Raw genomic sequence first — 19,092 nt, forward strand, 5'->3', positions numbered from 1 at the left:
ATTTTTTCCATGAATATCCAATATATTTCAGGGAAACAGCTTTGCAAACAGAGAAGTTGATTTGACCATCTTGTGTATTTAAGTAGAGAAAACAGAATGAAACCTATCTGAAAATTCCTTCTTCCACACTTTTCTGACGCTTTTTCGTAATTGACGCTTGCATTGGAGAAATCGTAATAAATCTAGTTTTTTGGCACTATAGTGTATCAATTTAAATTTTAGATAAACTTGGAAGAAAATTAATAAATGAACTATTAATTTTTTGCATTACTCTTTCTGGTCCTAACCTAAATTTATCTCGCTTAATTTTTTATATCTATTTGCATTTTTGGAATCAACATTGATGAATTGATTATTTTCTAATCACTTATGTAAAACAATGACATTTTTTAATATAAGCTTTGTGTTTGAATCATAGTGAATGTCGGTTCGAGGCTTAGTGACTGCTAAGGTTGCGTCGGCTTTGTGCTGAAGCGGCAGTAGGCTATTTTGCATCCATATCAAGGAGTTGAATTTCTTAAATTAGAAATCCCAAGAAGAAATGCGCCCAAATTCAAAAATCTATAAATGTCATCAGATCTATACTCTCCCTCCCCATAAGGGTAAACTTAGATTTTCTAGAACTTTCTTAATATAAGGAGCATTATAATCATAGAATGCAAAACTTATAAAATATTGCTAAAGTTACATCTTCATTAAAGGTACCTCTTGAGAACAAAAATTGGATTCTGTAATTTTTACCATGTCATTTTGTGAAATGAGATTATACATATTTGTTTTTCAATTAATGACATGTTAATCAAAAAAATTAATTTATTTTCTGCAGAATCAGAATGCCCACGACTAAAAATTAAATTCTTCACAGAAACCATAATAGGAAGTTGTAATTTTTATAACGTTTTCAAATTTGAGGTCAGAACGCGGACCTCTCAGTGCCCAACGCTCCCCATCAAACCCCCCCCCCCCCCCCCCCACATCCATCTACCCAATCTAAGACACGTTTTTTTGTGTTCAATACTCCCATTTTACACGTCTTTCACATTTTATTTCACTATACCTGCATATACTATCAGCTAATTTTTTTTACCCATAATTTTGTCCACCAGTAAAAAAAAAAATATATGAAACTTGTCAAGGACATTAGTCAATGTAAAAGGAAACAGATATATGTCTAAAAGATTAAGCTTGATCGAAGTCAATGTGTAATCAGTGATATCATTTTTAGCTTGGGTAACACCGTACCTCAACATAAACTTCTATATTGCCAAAATACGCAATTTCATGGAAAGGCCTTGCATAATTTAAAGCGTTCTCATGTAAATAATCTACCTTCATCAATTTCACTACAAAATCATCTAAAATTATTGCAGCGTACTGTTTATTCTATAAATAATTTTGCAACTTCTCCTCTGTCTGCATTTTCTAAACTTTACCTGAACTCGTAAAAATACTCTCTTTGTATTGATCCCAGCTCGCCTTTCAACTCAAGTTTGACTTTATTTCCCACCCCAGATTCAAACTTAACATCCAAAAGCACGCTATGTTCTGTCGTTTCAGTGGAGTTAGTGATGACGTCAGTGAATGTGGACTGAACAAATGACGTCACAGCTCCCTTCTTGCCATAAGCGGAAGTGAGTTGCATGTAGTGCGTGTACTCTCTGCCAGCCTCCAGTCCTTCTATCAAGTGTGACGTCACTCCAATGGGGTTGAACTGACAAGGGCAGGATCCATCTGAGGGATCAGTCCAAATGTCCAGTTTCTGGAAGTAAAAATTAATCAAATAAGTAGATGAATTTGGAGAAAATTAGTAAAAAATTTCGTCCATTATGCTATATTTTTTCAAACTTTTTTCGAAGTTTCAAATATTTTTCAAACATTCTTTGATAGAAAGGGCGTCATCTGCTTATTCAATGATTTTTGTGATCCTTTGAAAAGGAGGACAATATCTAATTACCCCATTTTTTATGAGGTATTGCTTTTTGGATTAAACTGAAAATGAAATCCCTGTCGAAACCGTCAAAATTTTTAATTTCTCTGTAATTTCTAAATTTTTACTCAAATCATTCATTTTGTTCGCACCAAGTGCGCAATTCTCTACGCGTACACTGTAAAAATTGTTGATAGGAAATACTTCATCGCGAATATAAAATAAGATTTCCTAATTCGTTGAATTTTTTCGCAATTTTTTGAAAAACTGACCTCGGCTGATCCAATGAAAACAAAGGACATGTGTAAGGAGTGTTCTGTGACACTGCGGGACTGTTCCAACTCAGAGACGTCACTTGGAAAGGTTGATTCGTTGGCGTACAGTGTGACCTGTGCTCTCTTGTTGTTGAAGAAGTGACTGAAAGATTGCGAGTAAAAAATAGTGACTCAGATGAAATGACGAAGGAAATAAAAATGAATTCACGTAAAATAAGAAAAAAACCTGTTGCGATGGAAACTACTTTGCAAAATTTGATCATCAAATGATATTTTTACTGATATTTTTGGCAATAACGTAGTTTAAGATCAAATATTCGTTCAGTGAAGTAATATAACCGTTTTTTTAAAATCGATACTTACAAATTTTTCTAACATTGCTGGTTCTACGGGACTCTCTACAGGCTTAATTTAGGGAATTTCTGCGCAACTTGAACTAAGACTTCTTTTTTTTCGATCACAGACTTGTACTTTCGAATGTTCAGAGAGCGCTCGACATTTTTCTAATGTAGAGTTACATGGTAGCTGCTGGAAAAATTAGAAAGAATGTTTCTAAGGCTTTTGAATTCTTGACACAATTGCTCCTGCGCTTGCAAATATATTCCCTTGCTCAGCCCCCTATCCACTTGCACCTTCCGTGTTGAGGACAACGACAAAAAAAACGACAACATGTTTCTAAGAAGTTGTCGTATTCGTCGATTTGTCGTCCTTTTCGTCGTTTTGTCGTCGTTTTCATCGTTTTCATTACTTTCCGTCGTTTAGGTCGTCTTCTTTTAAGCGTAAGAAATGATTGCTTTTCCGTCGTTTCTCACGTCGTTTTTTTTTTATACCAAATCGTCGTTTTTTGATCGTTTTTTCGTCGTTTCTTACGTCGTGTTTTTTACAGATTAAATAGTCTTTTTTGTTCGTTTTTTCGTCGTTTAATTGCTCTTGAACTATTTTTTTTCTATTGATTCTGTTTCAGCATATCTCTATTAAGAACCTGACAGCGCAGTGGTGAGTGCAGCAGGTAATGTACCGGGAGTTTATTGGTTCGAATCCCAGTGGGCATCCAGTTTTTTCATCGTTTTTTTCATACATAAAATAACAATGAAAAACGATCATTTCTTACATAAAAATAACGACGAAATAACGAAAAAAACGACGATTACCACGTAAGGGTTTTGATTGTTTGAAAAACTATTAAAAAACGACGATTTCTTACAAGTGAAAAACAAAATTCCTCAACACAGTTTCTCCCCCCCACACACGCAAAAGCACACACACACATACACACACCGACATACATCTTACTAAATATGGACAATTTTGTAAGATAAGCATTAAATGCGGTGAACTTGCCTAAATCAAGCGGTGAATGCGGGGAAAAAACTTTATCGCCTGGTAGCGGTGAAATTACATAGTTTCGCCACCGAAAATAGCAGTGAATTTACATGAATTCAACGCTCTGAAAAAAGTGTCCAAATTATGTGAGATGAGCGGTGATTGCAATGAAATTACATAATTTCACCTCTTAACTTAGTGATGAACTTACATAAATTCACCGCTCAGAAATATTTGGTTAAATAGTGTGAGATCAGCAGAGAATGCGGTGTAGTTAATGGGGAGTAATGGAGGAATTGTTAGATTTGACCCGACACCAAAACTACCCCTTAATCTTTCATATTTTTGACACTTTTTCTAAGCGGTGAATTTATGTAATTCACCACTAGAGTAAGTGGTGATCTTACAAAAAAATATCACATTTCACCGCTAAAATATTTAATTTCAGCGCCAAAAATCGCAAATCTTGCAAAAATTCACCGCATATGTTTTACAGAAAGTAGAGTGAATTTGATTTTTATTTACAACTAAAATACTAGCATTTAGTGAGAGATAGTGCAGTAGAAGAAAAAGTGCATTACAAGCAAGCGGTGAGAGGTTCGAACTATTGTAAGGGCGGTGAAATGCGGTGGCTTTTTGTAAGTTCACCGTTTACTATAGCGGTGAAATTACCTAAATTCACCGCATTTCACCGCAAAATTTTGTGCAAATTTTGCATTGTAATATTAGGGGGTAATATTAGGAGGGTAAAACGATGTAAGATAGGGGGATTAAGATAATGGTGAGTAAGGGAAGACTTGTTAGATTTTACCCCACCTAAAACTACCCATTAATTTAACATTCATGTATTTTCACCACTAGAGTAAGCTCTGTACTTACAAAAAATACCACATTTCACCGCTAAATTATGTAATTTCACCTCTTAAAATCGCAAATCTTACAAAAATTCAATACGCATGTTTTACAGAAAGTAGAGTGAAGTTCATTTAAATTCAAAACAAGTATCCTAGATTTTATTGAGAGTTGGCGCAGTGGAAGAAGAAGTAGATGACATGCAGGGGGTGAGAGGTTCGAACACGCGTAAGGAATTGACGCGAATGACAATTTAATTGCACTTACTTTAGCTCAAATTTGTACAACACCCCGGGCACATTCAGCTCATTATCACATACAAATTCTCGAACATCGCTGTCCAGCAAATGCGCAATCTGATTGGCTGCGACCACTCCCAACTGTGTGGGATGTTCCTCGTTCACAACTGTCATTATCTGGTGCTCTGATCCAAATTGGATCCGGTCACCTCGGTCGGCAACTGTCCAGCTCAGTGAGATCGGGTTCAATATTTCTAAGGGCCCAGAAACCATTAGTTTTGCGCAGTTAATAGAGTTGAGGGAACCACATCCTCTCACTAAGGGAACCGTAGAGTAGAACTTCCATCCCAATTTTGTTGGCGTGGGGACTAAAAAGAAATACTGCGACATCCAAAAGAGACAGATCAATGTATGAAATAGAGAAAAGAAAAAGCATCCTTGCAATGCCAAACATTACGCTAGAAAAAGTTTTGAAATTGCAATCAAAACTTTTCTAGCGCTCAATATAATAACAAAAATGAAATTTATGTGGGCATATAGCATAAAGCCATTATTTCGATATTAGGCGACCAAGTGAGAGAATGCATCCGGCAATGATGCGCGCAAGTGCATAATTGCAGCATCGTTTTTGGAAACTATTCGATTATGATTCAATATTTTGTTGCTTTATGACTCAAAGCAACGCGTTTTAATCCGACTTTCTGGGAACAAGTTTTAAAAAAGTGGTCTCTTGATACATTTTAACACTAATTTGTCAGAAGTGCTGAGACCGTGATTCGACAATGCGATCTTATGATTCAATTTTGCGCTCCTATGATTCGAAATACCGCAAAAAATATGATTCACACCGAGTAATTAACAACTGTTTCAGAGCTTTTTCAGAGTAACAAAAATTTTCAGAAATGATTCAGAGTTTTATCTAATTATTTTTTCATTGATTCTGACAACTTTATAATCAGAGCAAAATTAGGAATCAGTTTTCTCGGAATCTTTCCTAAACAAAGGAGAGTTCAGAAGGTATTTCTGAATTAGCTCCGAATTAAATCGAAATTCTTTCTCAAAACTGCAATCACGCAAATACAAATTTTGCCTCGGCTTCTAAACCGTTAAAGCGGGAAACTTTAGCCGAAAGAAAAGAAATTTTGCTGATATTATCTGCTACAGTGAAACTAATAGATGTTGTTTTTTGCAGTTCTTGAACTCATAAAACCGGACATTGATAATTTTGCCCTCCTAGATTGGTTGAAGGGAAAATTGTTCTTAAAAATTTCAAACTTCGACGTAAAATGGCTCAACGTAAAATGGCTTCGACGTAAAATGGCTCAAGGAAAAAAATTGTCGTACTATAAAAATGTTGCCATATGACATTCAATTTTACAATACATTTTAATGGTATTGCAAAATCTCGCTTTTTTTCCTGGGAGTTTTTATTGGAGACCAACAGAAACAACCAAGTGAATTGCATATCTACAAAAGATTTGAGCTGAATTTGTTATTAGCAGAGTTGTCATTATATAGAAAAATTGTAATATTTCTCTCCGGCGGTTTCATAAAGTTTTAATGGTATTGTAATTAGTTGCTTCTTTGTTGTGGTTTTCTAGAATATTTTTCTACGATTTTTCAGCTCTATGTTGTTTTTTTTGCCTAGTTTTTTTTTCTTTGAATATTTATTAGTCAAATCACCCCCCCCCCCCCCACACACACACACACACACCACGCCGACAAAAGAGGACCAACCTGTTTCTTCTCCCAGCAGCCTAAGATCCGTTACAATGAGTTCACACAATGCAAGTTGGGGATTGTGGTTGTAGGTCTTGCACCAACCCGCTTTCTGACAAAAGAATCCACATCTTCTGGCTGAGGGAGTTTGATCATGCACACTGCCCACGAAATCCAACATTTCTCTACTGTCTTGCCTTGATTCAAATTGTACAAGGGCATCCAACCTAAGAGATAATACAAATGCAAGTGTTAATTATCACAGGTGGACTTTTATGTACATTAAAACTACGACCTGATTTGCACTGTTATTGGCTCGAAAAGCCTAGAAAGCCCGAGTCGAGGTGTCACCGCCACTCAACACAAAATTATGTAAGATAAGCGGTGAATGGGGAAAATTTTTCATATCAGCGTTGAATACTGTGAAATTACATAAATCAGGCGGTGAATGCGGTAACAAAAACTTTATAGCCTGATAGTGGTGAAACTACATAACTTCAGCGCTGAATTCAGCGATCAATTTTCATAAATTCAGCGCTCTGAAAAAGTGTCCATATTATGTGAGATAAGCGGTGAATGCGATGAAACTACATAAAGTCACCGCTTAGGAAAATTATTAAAATTGTGTGAGATCAGCAGTGAATGCGGTGAAATTAATGAGGAGTAAGGGAGGAATTGTTAGATTTAACTACCCCACCTAAAACTGCCCCTTAATCTTACATCTTTTTGACACTTTTTTCTAAGTGGTGAAATTATGTAATTTCACCACTGGAGTAAGCACTGAACTTTCAAAATAACTCAACATTTCACAGGTAAAGTGTGTTATTTCACCGCTAAAAATCATAAATCTTACAAAAATTCACCGCGCATATTTTACAGAAAGTATAGTGAATTTGATATATATTCAAGAGAAAAATACTGAAAGGCAGTGAGAGAGGGCGCAGTGGAAGAAGACGTGGATGGCATTCAGAAGGTGAGAGGTTCGAACCCTTGTAAGGGTGGTGAAATGAGGAGCTTTTTGTTAGTTCACCGATTACTATAGCGATGAAATTACGTGATTTCACCGCATTTCACTGCAAAATTATGCACAAAATTTGCGGTGAAAAAAAACCTTTCACAGCTTATCTTACATTTCTGTCCGATTTTTCCTCAACCTGGGAGAGGCCGAAATAAGCATTGAAAACTAAAGATAGCATTATATTGGTGCAGAATTATTAATTGTTGCTCGCTAAAGTCGTACACAAGCATGTTGTAAAAGGCTTGTTGTAAGTGGTATCAAGGAGGGGAGGGTTTGGAAACCCCAGCTACGGTGGTGGAGCTATATAATACATTGTTTCATCAATATATCCGTAATATTGCTGCAGAAAAAGAATATGATTTTGTAGCACTTAGAGTCTGTTTCCAAATTTTTGTTTTGAAAAAACTAATAAAGATATTGCTGGTTGAAAATGGGACCCGGGTAGAGGTGTCACCTCCATTCTTTGCATAATTATGCAGTGAATGCGAAAATTTGTGTAAGATAAGCGGTGAATGCGGTCAAATTACATAAATCTGGCGGTGAATGCGGTGAAAAAAACGTTTATCACCTGGTAGCGGTCAAATTACATAATTTCACCGCTGAGTTTAACGTCGAAATTACATAAATTCACCGCTTCGAAAAAAGGTGTCGATATTATCTAAGATAAGCTGTGACTACTGTGAAATTACATAAATTCACTGCTCAACATAATGGTGAACTTACATAATTTCACCGCTTAGAAGAAATTGTTAAAGTTGTGTGAGATCAGCAATGAATGCGGTGAAATTAATGGGGGCAAGGGAGGAATTGTTAGATTTACCCTCCCGCTAAAACTAACCCTTTATCTTCTTGACACTTGTTTCTAAGCGGTGAATTTATGTAATTTCACCACTAGAGTAAAAGGTGATCTTACAAAAAATCACCCCATTTCAACGCTAAAACATGTTATTTCACCGCTAATAATAGCAAGCCTTACAATTCATAGCGCAAGTTTTACAGAAGGTAGAGTGATATTGCTTTATGATCAAAACAAAAATACTAGAAGTTAATGAGATGGCTCAGTGGAAGAAGAAGTGGATGACATGCAGGAGGTGAGAGGTCCGATTCCTGGTAAGGGAGTTGAAATTAGAAATTTTTGTGTAAATTTCTAATTTGTGTAAAATTTTGTAAGATCACCGCTTACCCTAGTGGCGAATTTTGCATAGTTTCACCGCATTCACTGCCTTTCATCGCAAAATTGTGAAAAGAATTTGCGTTGAAAAAACTGATTTTACACCGCTTATCTTGCATTTTTTCTAATTTTTACTCATCCCGGGGAGCTCCATAAGAAAAAAAATCAAACAGGGAAAAAGTTCTGTATTTTAGGGAGGGGGAATGGGGGTTTGATGAAGATATTAACATTTGCTAAATTTGTCGACATTGTAAATTATTATATTCAAATTTATGCTGCTCTGATCTTCTCTCTTCTCCTTAGTACCCGTTTTATTATTGATTTTGGTTATATACTTTTGGTTTTTGACAAGAGTTGTAATTTACCTAAAGCGGAAAACTTTAAAGGACATGGGAATCGAAAAGTTAAACCGATGATAATATTTTTTTGATGAAAAAGAAAAATAGGTTTAATTTCCTTTCTCTTTGAAGCCAAAAATAAGTCTGTCAAATTTATATTGTATTCAAAAAAGTTTCTCAAAAAATTTTTTAGCAACTCTATCCAAAATAACAAACTTTATACTCCCTAAGTTCTGGAAAACTAAACAAATAAAATTTTCAAGAGACAAAAAAGCCAAAAAACAGTTGAAAAATTCTGTGAATCCATTCGGTGGTGTTTCCGCCCTCTTGAACAAAATATTTTGCGTGAATATTAGCGCTTCTATATCAGAGACTACTTGATTCAGTGGCAACAGAATTTTCACTATTTTAGTTTTTCAGTCAAGAAACAGAAAAACTGATTTTCTCTTTTTTTATGGAAATCAACTAATTTTTAAACCTGTAGGCCCCTGGGCTTAATCTCAAATCACCTTTTTTTTAATTTGAAAGTTGATTTGATTGAAATATCACAGCGTAATCAATCAAATATTAGATCTTTGAGACGATGACAAAAGAATACAATTTGGCGAAAAAGAAGCTGACCACTCAAAACAGAAAACAAGAAATGTAAAAAATGTGAAATGATCGCAAATTTTATTTCAATTTAAATGGAAAAGTTGAAACGAATATCAAAAAAAAAGTTATTTGAAACGGACCATCATTCTTTTCTTGCAAAGTTCTATCCAAATTGATGATGAAGGAAGGTCAAGTAAATCTTTCTGCATCCTTTAATTCATGTGTTAATACGACATAAAATGACAGAAATATTTCTTTAAGGGACATCTGAAATCTTAGCAACAGGACAGACAATCGCAGAAAACAGAAAAAACAGCATTCACATCCAGAAAAAAGACCAATTTTGTCATGCCAACAATTCAACCAATATCTCAGCTAACGCGTGGTTTACATTAAAACGTTATTGATTGTATTTTCGAACATTAAAAACCACCAAAGGGCAATCAAAACATACTAAAAATTTTCAGCATTTTGGTACTAAAACGTAGAAATGTTATTATATGTTTTTTTGTTGTGTTGATTCTAATTGTGCAAAATTAGCATTTGTTGAAATATAGAACAGACGAATAAAAATAAACCTCAAACAGAGTTGAAAACGACAAAACATTTCAAAAACAACTCTAATTTCTGATGATTTCTTGATATTTGGTGAAATTTTCCATAGCAAAATTCAAAGTAAGTTTTGTCCATCTATTTGATAGGTATATATAATCAGCGGGGCATATTTTCAACGAGACAGAAATAACATTTAAAAACATTGTTTTTATTTGCATTTTCTAGCATGTTAACTGTTCGTTTTTTTATTTTGCGTTTAGCTGTCCTGATTTTTTTTCGATTAATTAAAATCAAGTTTCTGAGGATCTCCTTCATGTTTCAAAGAAATTGACAATTTTTATGATTCAACATCTCTTCAAATCCTTTTGAAGTGAAGGCCTGAGTTTCTTCTCCAATTTTCTTAAAATAAAAGATATTGATCATGGTTGCTCCAAAAGTGCTTCAAATTATGTCTTGCAAAAACGGCAGTCAAAAGAGATTTTGCCTTCAAAGCGAAGAAACATTTTTCACAAGCTTGGGATGTATGTTGTAATATTCAGTACGCAGAGTCTTGCTCGAGCCGTCTAATTAACATTGTCTACTTAGAGTATTTGGCCATTTGTTTTTGCAGTTACGTTTTTTCATCTGAGAAAGAACGAATTAATTTTATTAACCTCACTGAGAGAATCAGAACTTCAAAATTTTGTCAATTTTCAGCATCTCAAATGATTTTTTCTTGACTCCGTTAGTACTTGCTTCCTACTTCTTTACTTCTTTCTTCTTAACTCGGTTGATATCATACAAACTCATAATTTTTTTGTCTCGTTTGCAGTCGGTTCTGCGCCTGCTCTACTTCCACATTCAATTCAGCGAAAATTCTGAATACTCTCCTGGGTTGCATTTTCATTTCTGTATACATCGTGATCCGCGATACTCATATCTTTAATGTACTTTTTGATGTTATTATTCGGTTGTGTCTTTTGACCGGAGCAACTCTAGTGGGATTTTCTTTTTGTCTGATTTTTTTTGCATCAGGGGCTTTTTGTTTGTGCCGATGACTTTCATCAGCATCGCCCAAGTTTTTGCTGGCTAGCATTTTCTCTTCATCAAAGTTTCAGTGCAGAATCTAACTTTGATCTGAAGTCGGTTGTTCGCAATCATATCTTCCGTGTTTTGTTCTCACCATTCTTTTTAGTAAATGTAATTTTCATTTTGAGCGTCCTCTGTTTTTGTGTTTTTCTACACTTTAGACAAAGCTCTATCCGAGGCTCAAGTATCACATCTGCAGTATCTCTATATCTCTGAAGTTAAGATGTAGCCAATCTTTTGCCCTTTTATATTTTCATTTTTCGTTGAGACAAAAATGTTTCGTTTTGTAGTCGTATTTTATTCTTTGTACGATAAGAAATGGTGCTGAAAACTGGGACTGTTTTTTCTTTGATTGAGGAATCGAAGGAGAACTTGTTAGTGCTGCCTTCTGATATCCAGTTTGAATCAACTTGACGTACATCGGACCTTTTTTAATTGAATTGTTAGTTCAAGCGATCAACTATTCAAACATTGGCAAAAACTGGTTGGCTAAAATTTCGAAACCGATTTAGATGCTTGATAAAAAGATATTTCTGGTTCGTGATAAGAAATGATCGGAAGCAGCATCGTCATTTTGATTGCACTGTGGTATGTAGAAGTAGATATTCGTAGTCAATTTTTAATGTCGATTTCATGAACCTCACTTCTGCAATTATTTTCTATTTGCCTTTTTCTAATGGTCACCAAAGTAAACTTCGTTTTCTTAGCTCGGAGAGTCCAGAGCTTCAATTTTTCCCAGTTAACTTTTCTTTTTATTTTTCTCAGTTCTCACTGAGGGGAGGCAGTTTGTTTTAGTTTACTGCTTTTTTCTGAATAACTTCCCTCATCTTCGGGAGTGTGCATGTTTTGGTACATGAGTCAATGTTCCGTCAGAAATTCTTATGACGCATTAAACTGTTTTTTTTCATTGCAAGTTCCACTCACATTGACGCTGTCAGTTTTTGTTTAGTTCCTCTGATGTCCCATTTGAAATTGGTTTATGTGCCTATATCGTTTCTTTAATTGGTTCTCTGTCAGAGATAGTCGGGATTATTCTCACTTTTGTACAATAAAGTTGGGGTTCTCAACCAAAAAAATCTTGATGGTGTCGGCCTGGGCGTCTGGTTTTCAATATCGCTCTGAGCTTTGTATCAATCTGTTAATTTTTTGAACTAATAACGTATATTAGTGTCGGTCTTTTTGAAATCCTCGGGTCATGCGGAAATCTTGATCATAGAAGATGCATTCTTGAAAAAGTAGTTGTGTCAATGTTGTTTCAATTCTGTTGTTGCTGATGGGCGCTTATGATTTCTTCCATTGTTGTTTATAAAACCTATTTGTTCTCTTTGGTCCATTGTTGAAGTGTGCGTTGATGATCAGAACCATTCAGACCAAAATCAGCCATGTTTAGACATAATGATCAGTTTGTAATCAGACTTTAGCTCAGTTAATGATGAAACTTAAAGATCAGTTAATGATCAGACGTTAGCTCAGTTAATGATGAAACTTAAGGATCAGTTAATGATCAGACGTTAGCAGAGTTAATTATGAAACTTAAGGATCAGTTAATGATCAGACGTTAGCTCAAATAATGATGAAACTTAAGGATCAGTTAATGATCAAACGTTTGCTAAGTTAGTGATGAAAATTAAGGATCAGTTAATGATCAGACGTTAGCTCAGTTAAAGATGAAACTTAAGGATCAGTTAATGATCAGACGTTAGCTCAGTTAATGATGAAACTTAAGGATCAGTTAATGATCAGACGTTAGCTCAGTTAATGATGAAACTTAAGGATCAGTTAATGATTAGACGTTAGCTCAGTTGATGATGAAACTTAAGGATCAGTTAATGATCAGACGTTAGCTCAGTTAATGATGAAACTTAAGGATCAGTTAAAGATCAGACGTTAGCTCCGTTAATGATGAAACTTAAGGATCAGTTAATGATCAGACTTTAGGTCAGTTAATGATGAAATTTATGGATCAGTTAATGATCAGACTTTAGCTCAGTTAATGATGAAACCTAAGGATCAGTTAATGATCAGACGTTAGCTCGGTTAATGATGAAACTTAAGGATCAGTTAATGATCAGACGTTAGCTCAGTTAATGATGAAACTTAAGGATCAGTTAATGATCAGACGTTAGCTCAGTTAATGATGAAACTTAAGGATCAGTTAATGATCAGACGTTAGCTCAGTTAAAGATGAAACTTAAGGATCAGTTAATGATCAGACGTTAGCTCAGTTAATGATGAAACTTAAGGATCAGTTAATGATCAGACGTTTGCTCAGTTAATGATGAAAATTAACGATCAGTTTATGATCAGACGTTAGCTCAGTTAAAGATGAAACTTAGGGATCAGTTAATGATCAGACGTTAGCTCAGTTAATGATGAAACTTAAGGATCAGTTAATGATCAGACGTTAGCTCAGTTAATGATGAAACTTAAGGATCAGTTAATGATCAGACGTTAGCTCAGTTGATGATGAAACTTAAGGATCAGTTAATGATCAGACGTTAGCTCAGTTAATGATGAAACTTAAGGATCAGTTAAAGATCAGACGTTAGCTCCGTTAATGATGAAACTTAAGGATCAGTTAATGATCAGACTTTAGCTCAGTTAATGATGAAACTTATGGATCTGTTAATGATCAGACTTTAGCTCAGTTAATGATGAAACCTAAGGATCAGTTAATGATCAGACGTTAGCTCAGTTAATGATGAAACTTAAGGATCAGTTAATGATCAGACGTTAGCTCAGTTAATGATGAAACTTAAGGATCAGTTAATGATCAGACGTTAGCTCAGTTAATGATGAAACTTAAGGATCAGTTAATGATCAGACTTTAGCTCAGTTGATGATGAATCTTAAGGATCAGTTAATGATCAGACGTTAGCTCAGTTAATGATGAAACTTAAGGATCAGTTAAAGATCAGACGTTAGCTCAGTTAATGATGAAACTTAAGGATCAGTTAATGATTAGACGTTAGCTCAGTTAATGATGAAACTTAAGGATCAGTTAATGATCAGACGTTAGCTCAGTTAATGATGAAACTTAATGATCAGTTAATGATCAGACGTTAGCTCAGTTAATGATGAAAACTAAGGATCAGTTAATGATCAGACGTTAGCTCAGTTAATGATGAAACTTAATGATCAGTTAATGATCAGACGTTAGCTCAGTTAATAATGAAACTTAATCATCAGTTATTGATCAGACGTTAGCTCAGTTAATGATGAAACTTAATAATCACTTAATGATCAGACGTTAGCTCAGTTAATAATAAAACTTAATCATCAGTTAAAGATCAGACGTTAGCTCAGTTAATAATGAAACATAATCATCAGTTATTGATCAGACGTTAGCTCAGTTAATGATGAAACTTAAGGATCAGTTAATGATCAGACGTTAGCTCAGTTAATGATGAAACTTAAGGATCAGTTAATGATCAGACGTTAGCTCAGTTAATGATGAAACTTAAGGATCAGTTAATGATCAGACGGTAGCTCAGTTAATGATGAAACTTAAGGATCAGTTAATGATCAGACGTTAGCTCAGTTAATGATGAAACTTAATGATCAGTTAATGATCAGACGTTAGCTCAGTTAATGATGAAACCTAATGATCAGTTAATGATCAGACGTTAGCTCAGTTAATGGTGAAACTTAATGATCAGTTAATTATCAGACGTTAGCTCAGTTAATCATCAGACTTAATGATCTGATTAATACACGGTTGCAGACAATGGAGGCCGTTTTTTCAGGTCGCTTGAAAATGTATTAAAAACGTGCTTCATCACGCGTGCGTTCTTAACTGTCTGATCATAAACGCGCACCTCAACTGGGGCTCACTCAGTCGTTAAAACGTTCGCTTTGATGATTTTCGATATTCGTGTTCACTATAGTTTTCGAAAATTTCAATTTTTTTTCTGATTTTTCGATGAACATTATGAAAAACGAAAATTATACTAAACAGACAAAACTCGCAAAAAAACTTGTTTCTGCGTTTTGTCTGAACATAATGCAAGGTAACTTTACCCTTAGGTTACGATGATTCAGTACTGACTTAAGAACCTACTATGGGAATCTAATGAATCATTACTGAAAGTCTATGACACTTGGGTCCGGGTAGTTGAATAATTTTGGAGTTAAATACAATAACTATGGTGAGTATTATGATTTGTATAGAACTCAAATGAACGCATTGTCACTTTTTTCACTCTCAATCAGTTCATCAACCAGTAGAGTCCAATCAGTTTTCAAATGTCTGAATTTCAAGTTCGTTACTGCCATTTTTTGGTTCAGTTTTGTCTAACTTTCTGAAATGTCGACTGAATTAACCTGCCGCAAAGTCTGCTAAAGGCCTAAAGTATCTGCTGTCATGTACTGACAACTGGATTCTGTTGTGATATTAGAGAAGTAAAAAAGATGGAGGTCTTGCATTTTTCCTTTTTGTTTGTCAGAAGCCTTTTAATCAATTTGCAAAAACTTACTTTTGTTTTTCTAATAGTTTTTTTTAAGCTGTGTACCATAAACAACTGGAGTTTTCGCAGGTTCTTGGTGTAAAGTGAGAAAGATCTTACGGTTTTTTACTTTGAGTTAATTGCTAAAATGGCTAAAATGGCTTCCTTTTTTGCAACATTGGCTGAGTTCGGGATCTGTTCTTTTATGAGATTCCTTAACCAGAATGTTTCTGCATTGAATAGTGTTTCCGGTCAGATGATAGACTATAGACTGCTTTGCTTTCTCTAACACAGGAATCATCTTGTTGATGCCATTGCGAATCTCTCAACCGGGGCTCAACATAATCCTGCGCGAGGTTCTACAATTAGGTTTTTGTACAATAATTAATTTGTTCAAACTGGGTTTATATATATCTGAACTGCATGCGACTTCTTTTATTCAAATCAACATGACGCTAAATTGAATAGTTCGTGCTGCATCACCTTCAAAAAATTTCAGATTGTTATTTTTTAATGATTTTGTTTTTGTAAACGGTCTGGATTTGGTCCCTGTTATTTATTTTTTGGTTGTTTGTTACAAATTTTATTTCAAACATAAATTGTTATGTCATCTCGATATGGCGTTTCAAAAAACTTTTTATAGATTGTCATTCGCAGCTATGTAGAAACATACCTAAAGTGACGTTTGTTTTGATGCCATTTGGTCAATTTTTTTTGTATTGTCCTCTGTAGTCTTTAATCTGTTATCAAGTTTGTAAATGAATTTGCTTTGAATACCCCCGTTTCTCTCGAGTCGTTCCGCTCTCCATATATTGGGATTCAAAACTTCTTTCCTCAGCTGCCTATTTTACTGCATATTTGCTGCATGAAGTTGTCCGGGCTTTAGATTGTGTGTTTTAATCGAATACAGTTGGTGAATTTTTTCAACTTATCAGATTTGGGAATGTTGTTTTTGCTTTTCTTTTCAACTTTTGTCTCATGAAAATTGATTTGCTTGTTTTGGCTGCTTTTGAATTGTAAATCAATTGAAAAATTTTAGATATTTCATTTGGAATTTTTTTTTTCAAGTGTTGAGTAAAAGCTTAATAATTAGAGCAATTTGGCTTAAAAAAATGCGTTTTCTGTTAATATAAAAAGACTTGATACCAAAATCAGACTCTGCAAATTTTCTGTTGCACGTAAGGGTATGTTCAGGGCAAAAATTGAAGACGCGGATTATTAACAATGATCAGAAAAATAATAAAGAGAAAAAAAGTTTATTGAAAGAAAGGATTATGATTTCTTGATAATAATACAACGATCCCATATAATTTAATGAGGGGATAATGATTGCGCTAGACAATATATTATGAATTGCATCTTAATTTATATGGGTTTTTCATGACTATTAGATACAGTAAAACCTGGAAATATTTTACCTGCGAACATTCAGTGTAGTTTTTTCTAGTCTCCGCAGAAACAGAAAGAGTTTCATAAAGTTTTCAAAGTTTTTCTCTCTAGGTATATTCAAACTACGAAAATTTGAAATGGGTTAATTGGGTTCCTTTGTTTCAAGAAACTATTAGCAAAATTGGAGCCACTTTTTCTCTATGTTTTCTATGTTCTGAGAAATCTACCGAAAATTGATTTCAATTATTTTCTGTTTTCATCGTTTAGATTACGTATAATGTTTTTAAACTAATTTCTATGCCAAAGAATATTAACGGCGCTGTCTAACCAAAGAAACTTCAGAAGGAGCGATAATTATTTTTGTCTCGTTGAATGCTTTTGAAATCTTTTATTTTATCTTTTTTAATTTGTAGTTTTTCTAAACGAAGCACGGCAAATCATTTCATCTAAAAATTCTTATTTTTGCTTTAAACTATAAATATCACTATTTCGTCTGCTGTCAACTGTAAGCTCGGGTGAAAAGGGAAAATATGAAATATTATGTTCAAACAGTTAAGAGACATCCGAAAGTCGTGTCCTGACAAAACAGTCCCAGCCAAAACAGTCCCAGACAGAACAGTCCTACGGTGCAAAATATTCCCAGACAAAATATCCCCAGACAAAATAGTCCCGAGAAAACAGGCAAAAAACTTCCTGACAAATTAGTCCCGGATAAATATGGAAACAATTATAATTATAATTTACAAACAATTAACAACTATAATCTATAATTTAAGTCTCTGAATGCATTGTTTTTAATTGATTTGTATTATGATTAACCCAGAAATTTGGTTCAAAATACATAATTTGGATACATAACTATGTTGTAATCAGCTTATTAGTCGTTTGTTGACACAGAGTCTTATGAATAACTTAAAAAGGTTTCTCTCGTAATTCTTTGTTAAAAAGTCCGTAAATATCAATCCAGTGTCCGATTCAATTTCATAGAAGCCTATGTTTTTTCAGCGCTGCCACCTCAAAAAATTTTGACTCAATTAAATTGGGATTCACTAGAAAACTACCATCCCAGTAAGTTCATAAGGCTCATAAGATCAAAATTACTTTTGATATTTTTTCTGAGGGATCTGAGGAATTATTTGCCCTAATAACATTTTTTTTTAAAAAAAAGTGATTTGCAAAAGTTATAATACGACTATTACAGCTATTAATTTAAAATAAACTACATAATCTGATGATCCAAAACATCTAGTGAGAAAACTAACCTTTCTAGAATATGAAGAAAAACGAGGATCGCAATCATGTTTCTTCCTCGTTATCGGCAAAGTTTGAAAAATAAATTGGGATTTTCGTTTTTTATTTGGTTTGACAATTAAAGGATAATGTTAATCGACAGTTCGTCGGTTTCAGAAATATGTTTTTCGGAGCAGGAAGTTAAAATTTATTTCTACAGCTGCAATTTTTGCCACTGCAGGGATTAGTTGAAAAGCAAACGACGGTTGTCATGTTGCCACTGAGCTTTGTATTCTGTGATGTTTTGATCACCAATTACGTCTTCAATCTATTTTTAAGAAGAAGACTTAGTTATAGTATATGTGATTTAAATCTGATAACGGCTGTTTTATGTTTTTAGAGCTGAAGTTAAAATAAGGCGCAAGGCTACAGTGAAATGATAGGATTGAAAAAAAAATCAGCTGTCGGAAATAAGTCTGGCTCTTTTCCAACGGACACATTTCTGTGGAAAATTTTTCCGTCTTGTTTCAGTGTGACTTAAACAGTAAATAATTGAAAAGAGAATCTATTTCGTTCCACATCAAAACAAACATATTTATAAATTAATGATTAAACTATTAATGAAGGTATTTGGGTACCGAAGGTTTATCGTTAATTTTTAAAAAACAGACAGATTAGATCGAATTGGGTTGTTTTCGATATTAAACTGATCAATTTCAATTCTGAACAAGGAGTCGCGCATTTGCGTTCGCAAAAAATTTTTCCAGCCCGCTCATCCAATTTTTCGACTCAATTGTGTACTAAATGAAGTCAAAGAAGTCAAAGAAGTCAAAGAAGTCAGTCGCATGCGCTTTTTGTAAAACACACAAACAAACCACAGCTTTTTTGAAACAATGACAGAGGTACATAAAGAGAGGAAAGAATTTAAAAAAATGAAGAAAGAAGACTT

At 34.3% G+C, this 19,092-nt stretch overlaps 1 protein-coding gene across 1 annotated transcript; it reads right to left on the bottom strand.

Annotated features, from left to right (window-relative positions):
• Positions 1-1,433: 1,433 nt before the first annotated feature.
• On the bottom strand, positions 1,434-18,573 carry LOC142357530 (uncharacterized; the record flags this gene model as incomplete). Its single annotated transcript, XM_075409143.1, has 5 exons — positions 18,176-18,573; positions 6,354-6,562; positions 4,645-4,984; positions 2,200-2,344; positions 1,434-1,759 (listed from the first exon to the last, which is right to left on the bottom strand). Coding segments are annotated over exons 1-5 (1,058 nt in total), but the record flags the coding sequence as incomplete, so codon positions are not given.
• Between the last annotated feature and the right edge of the window lie 519 nt (positions 18,574-19,092).

This window comes from Convolutriloba macropyga, unplaced genomic scaffold, assembly GCF_964194025.1.
Source record: "Convolutriloba macropyga unplaced genomic scaffold, txConMacr16.3 SCAFFOLD_2975, whole genome shotgun sequence".
In the NCBI taxonomy this organism is placed as follows: Eukaryota; Metazoa; Xenacoelomorpha; order Acoela; family Convolutidae; genus Convolutriloba; species Convolutriloba macropyga.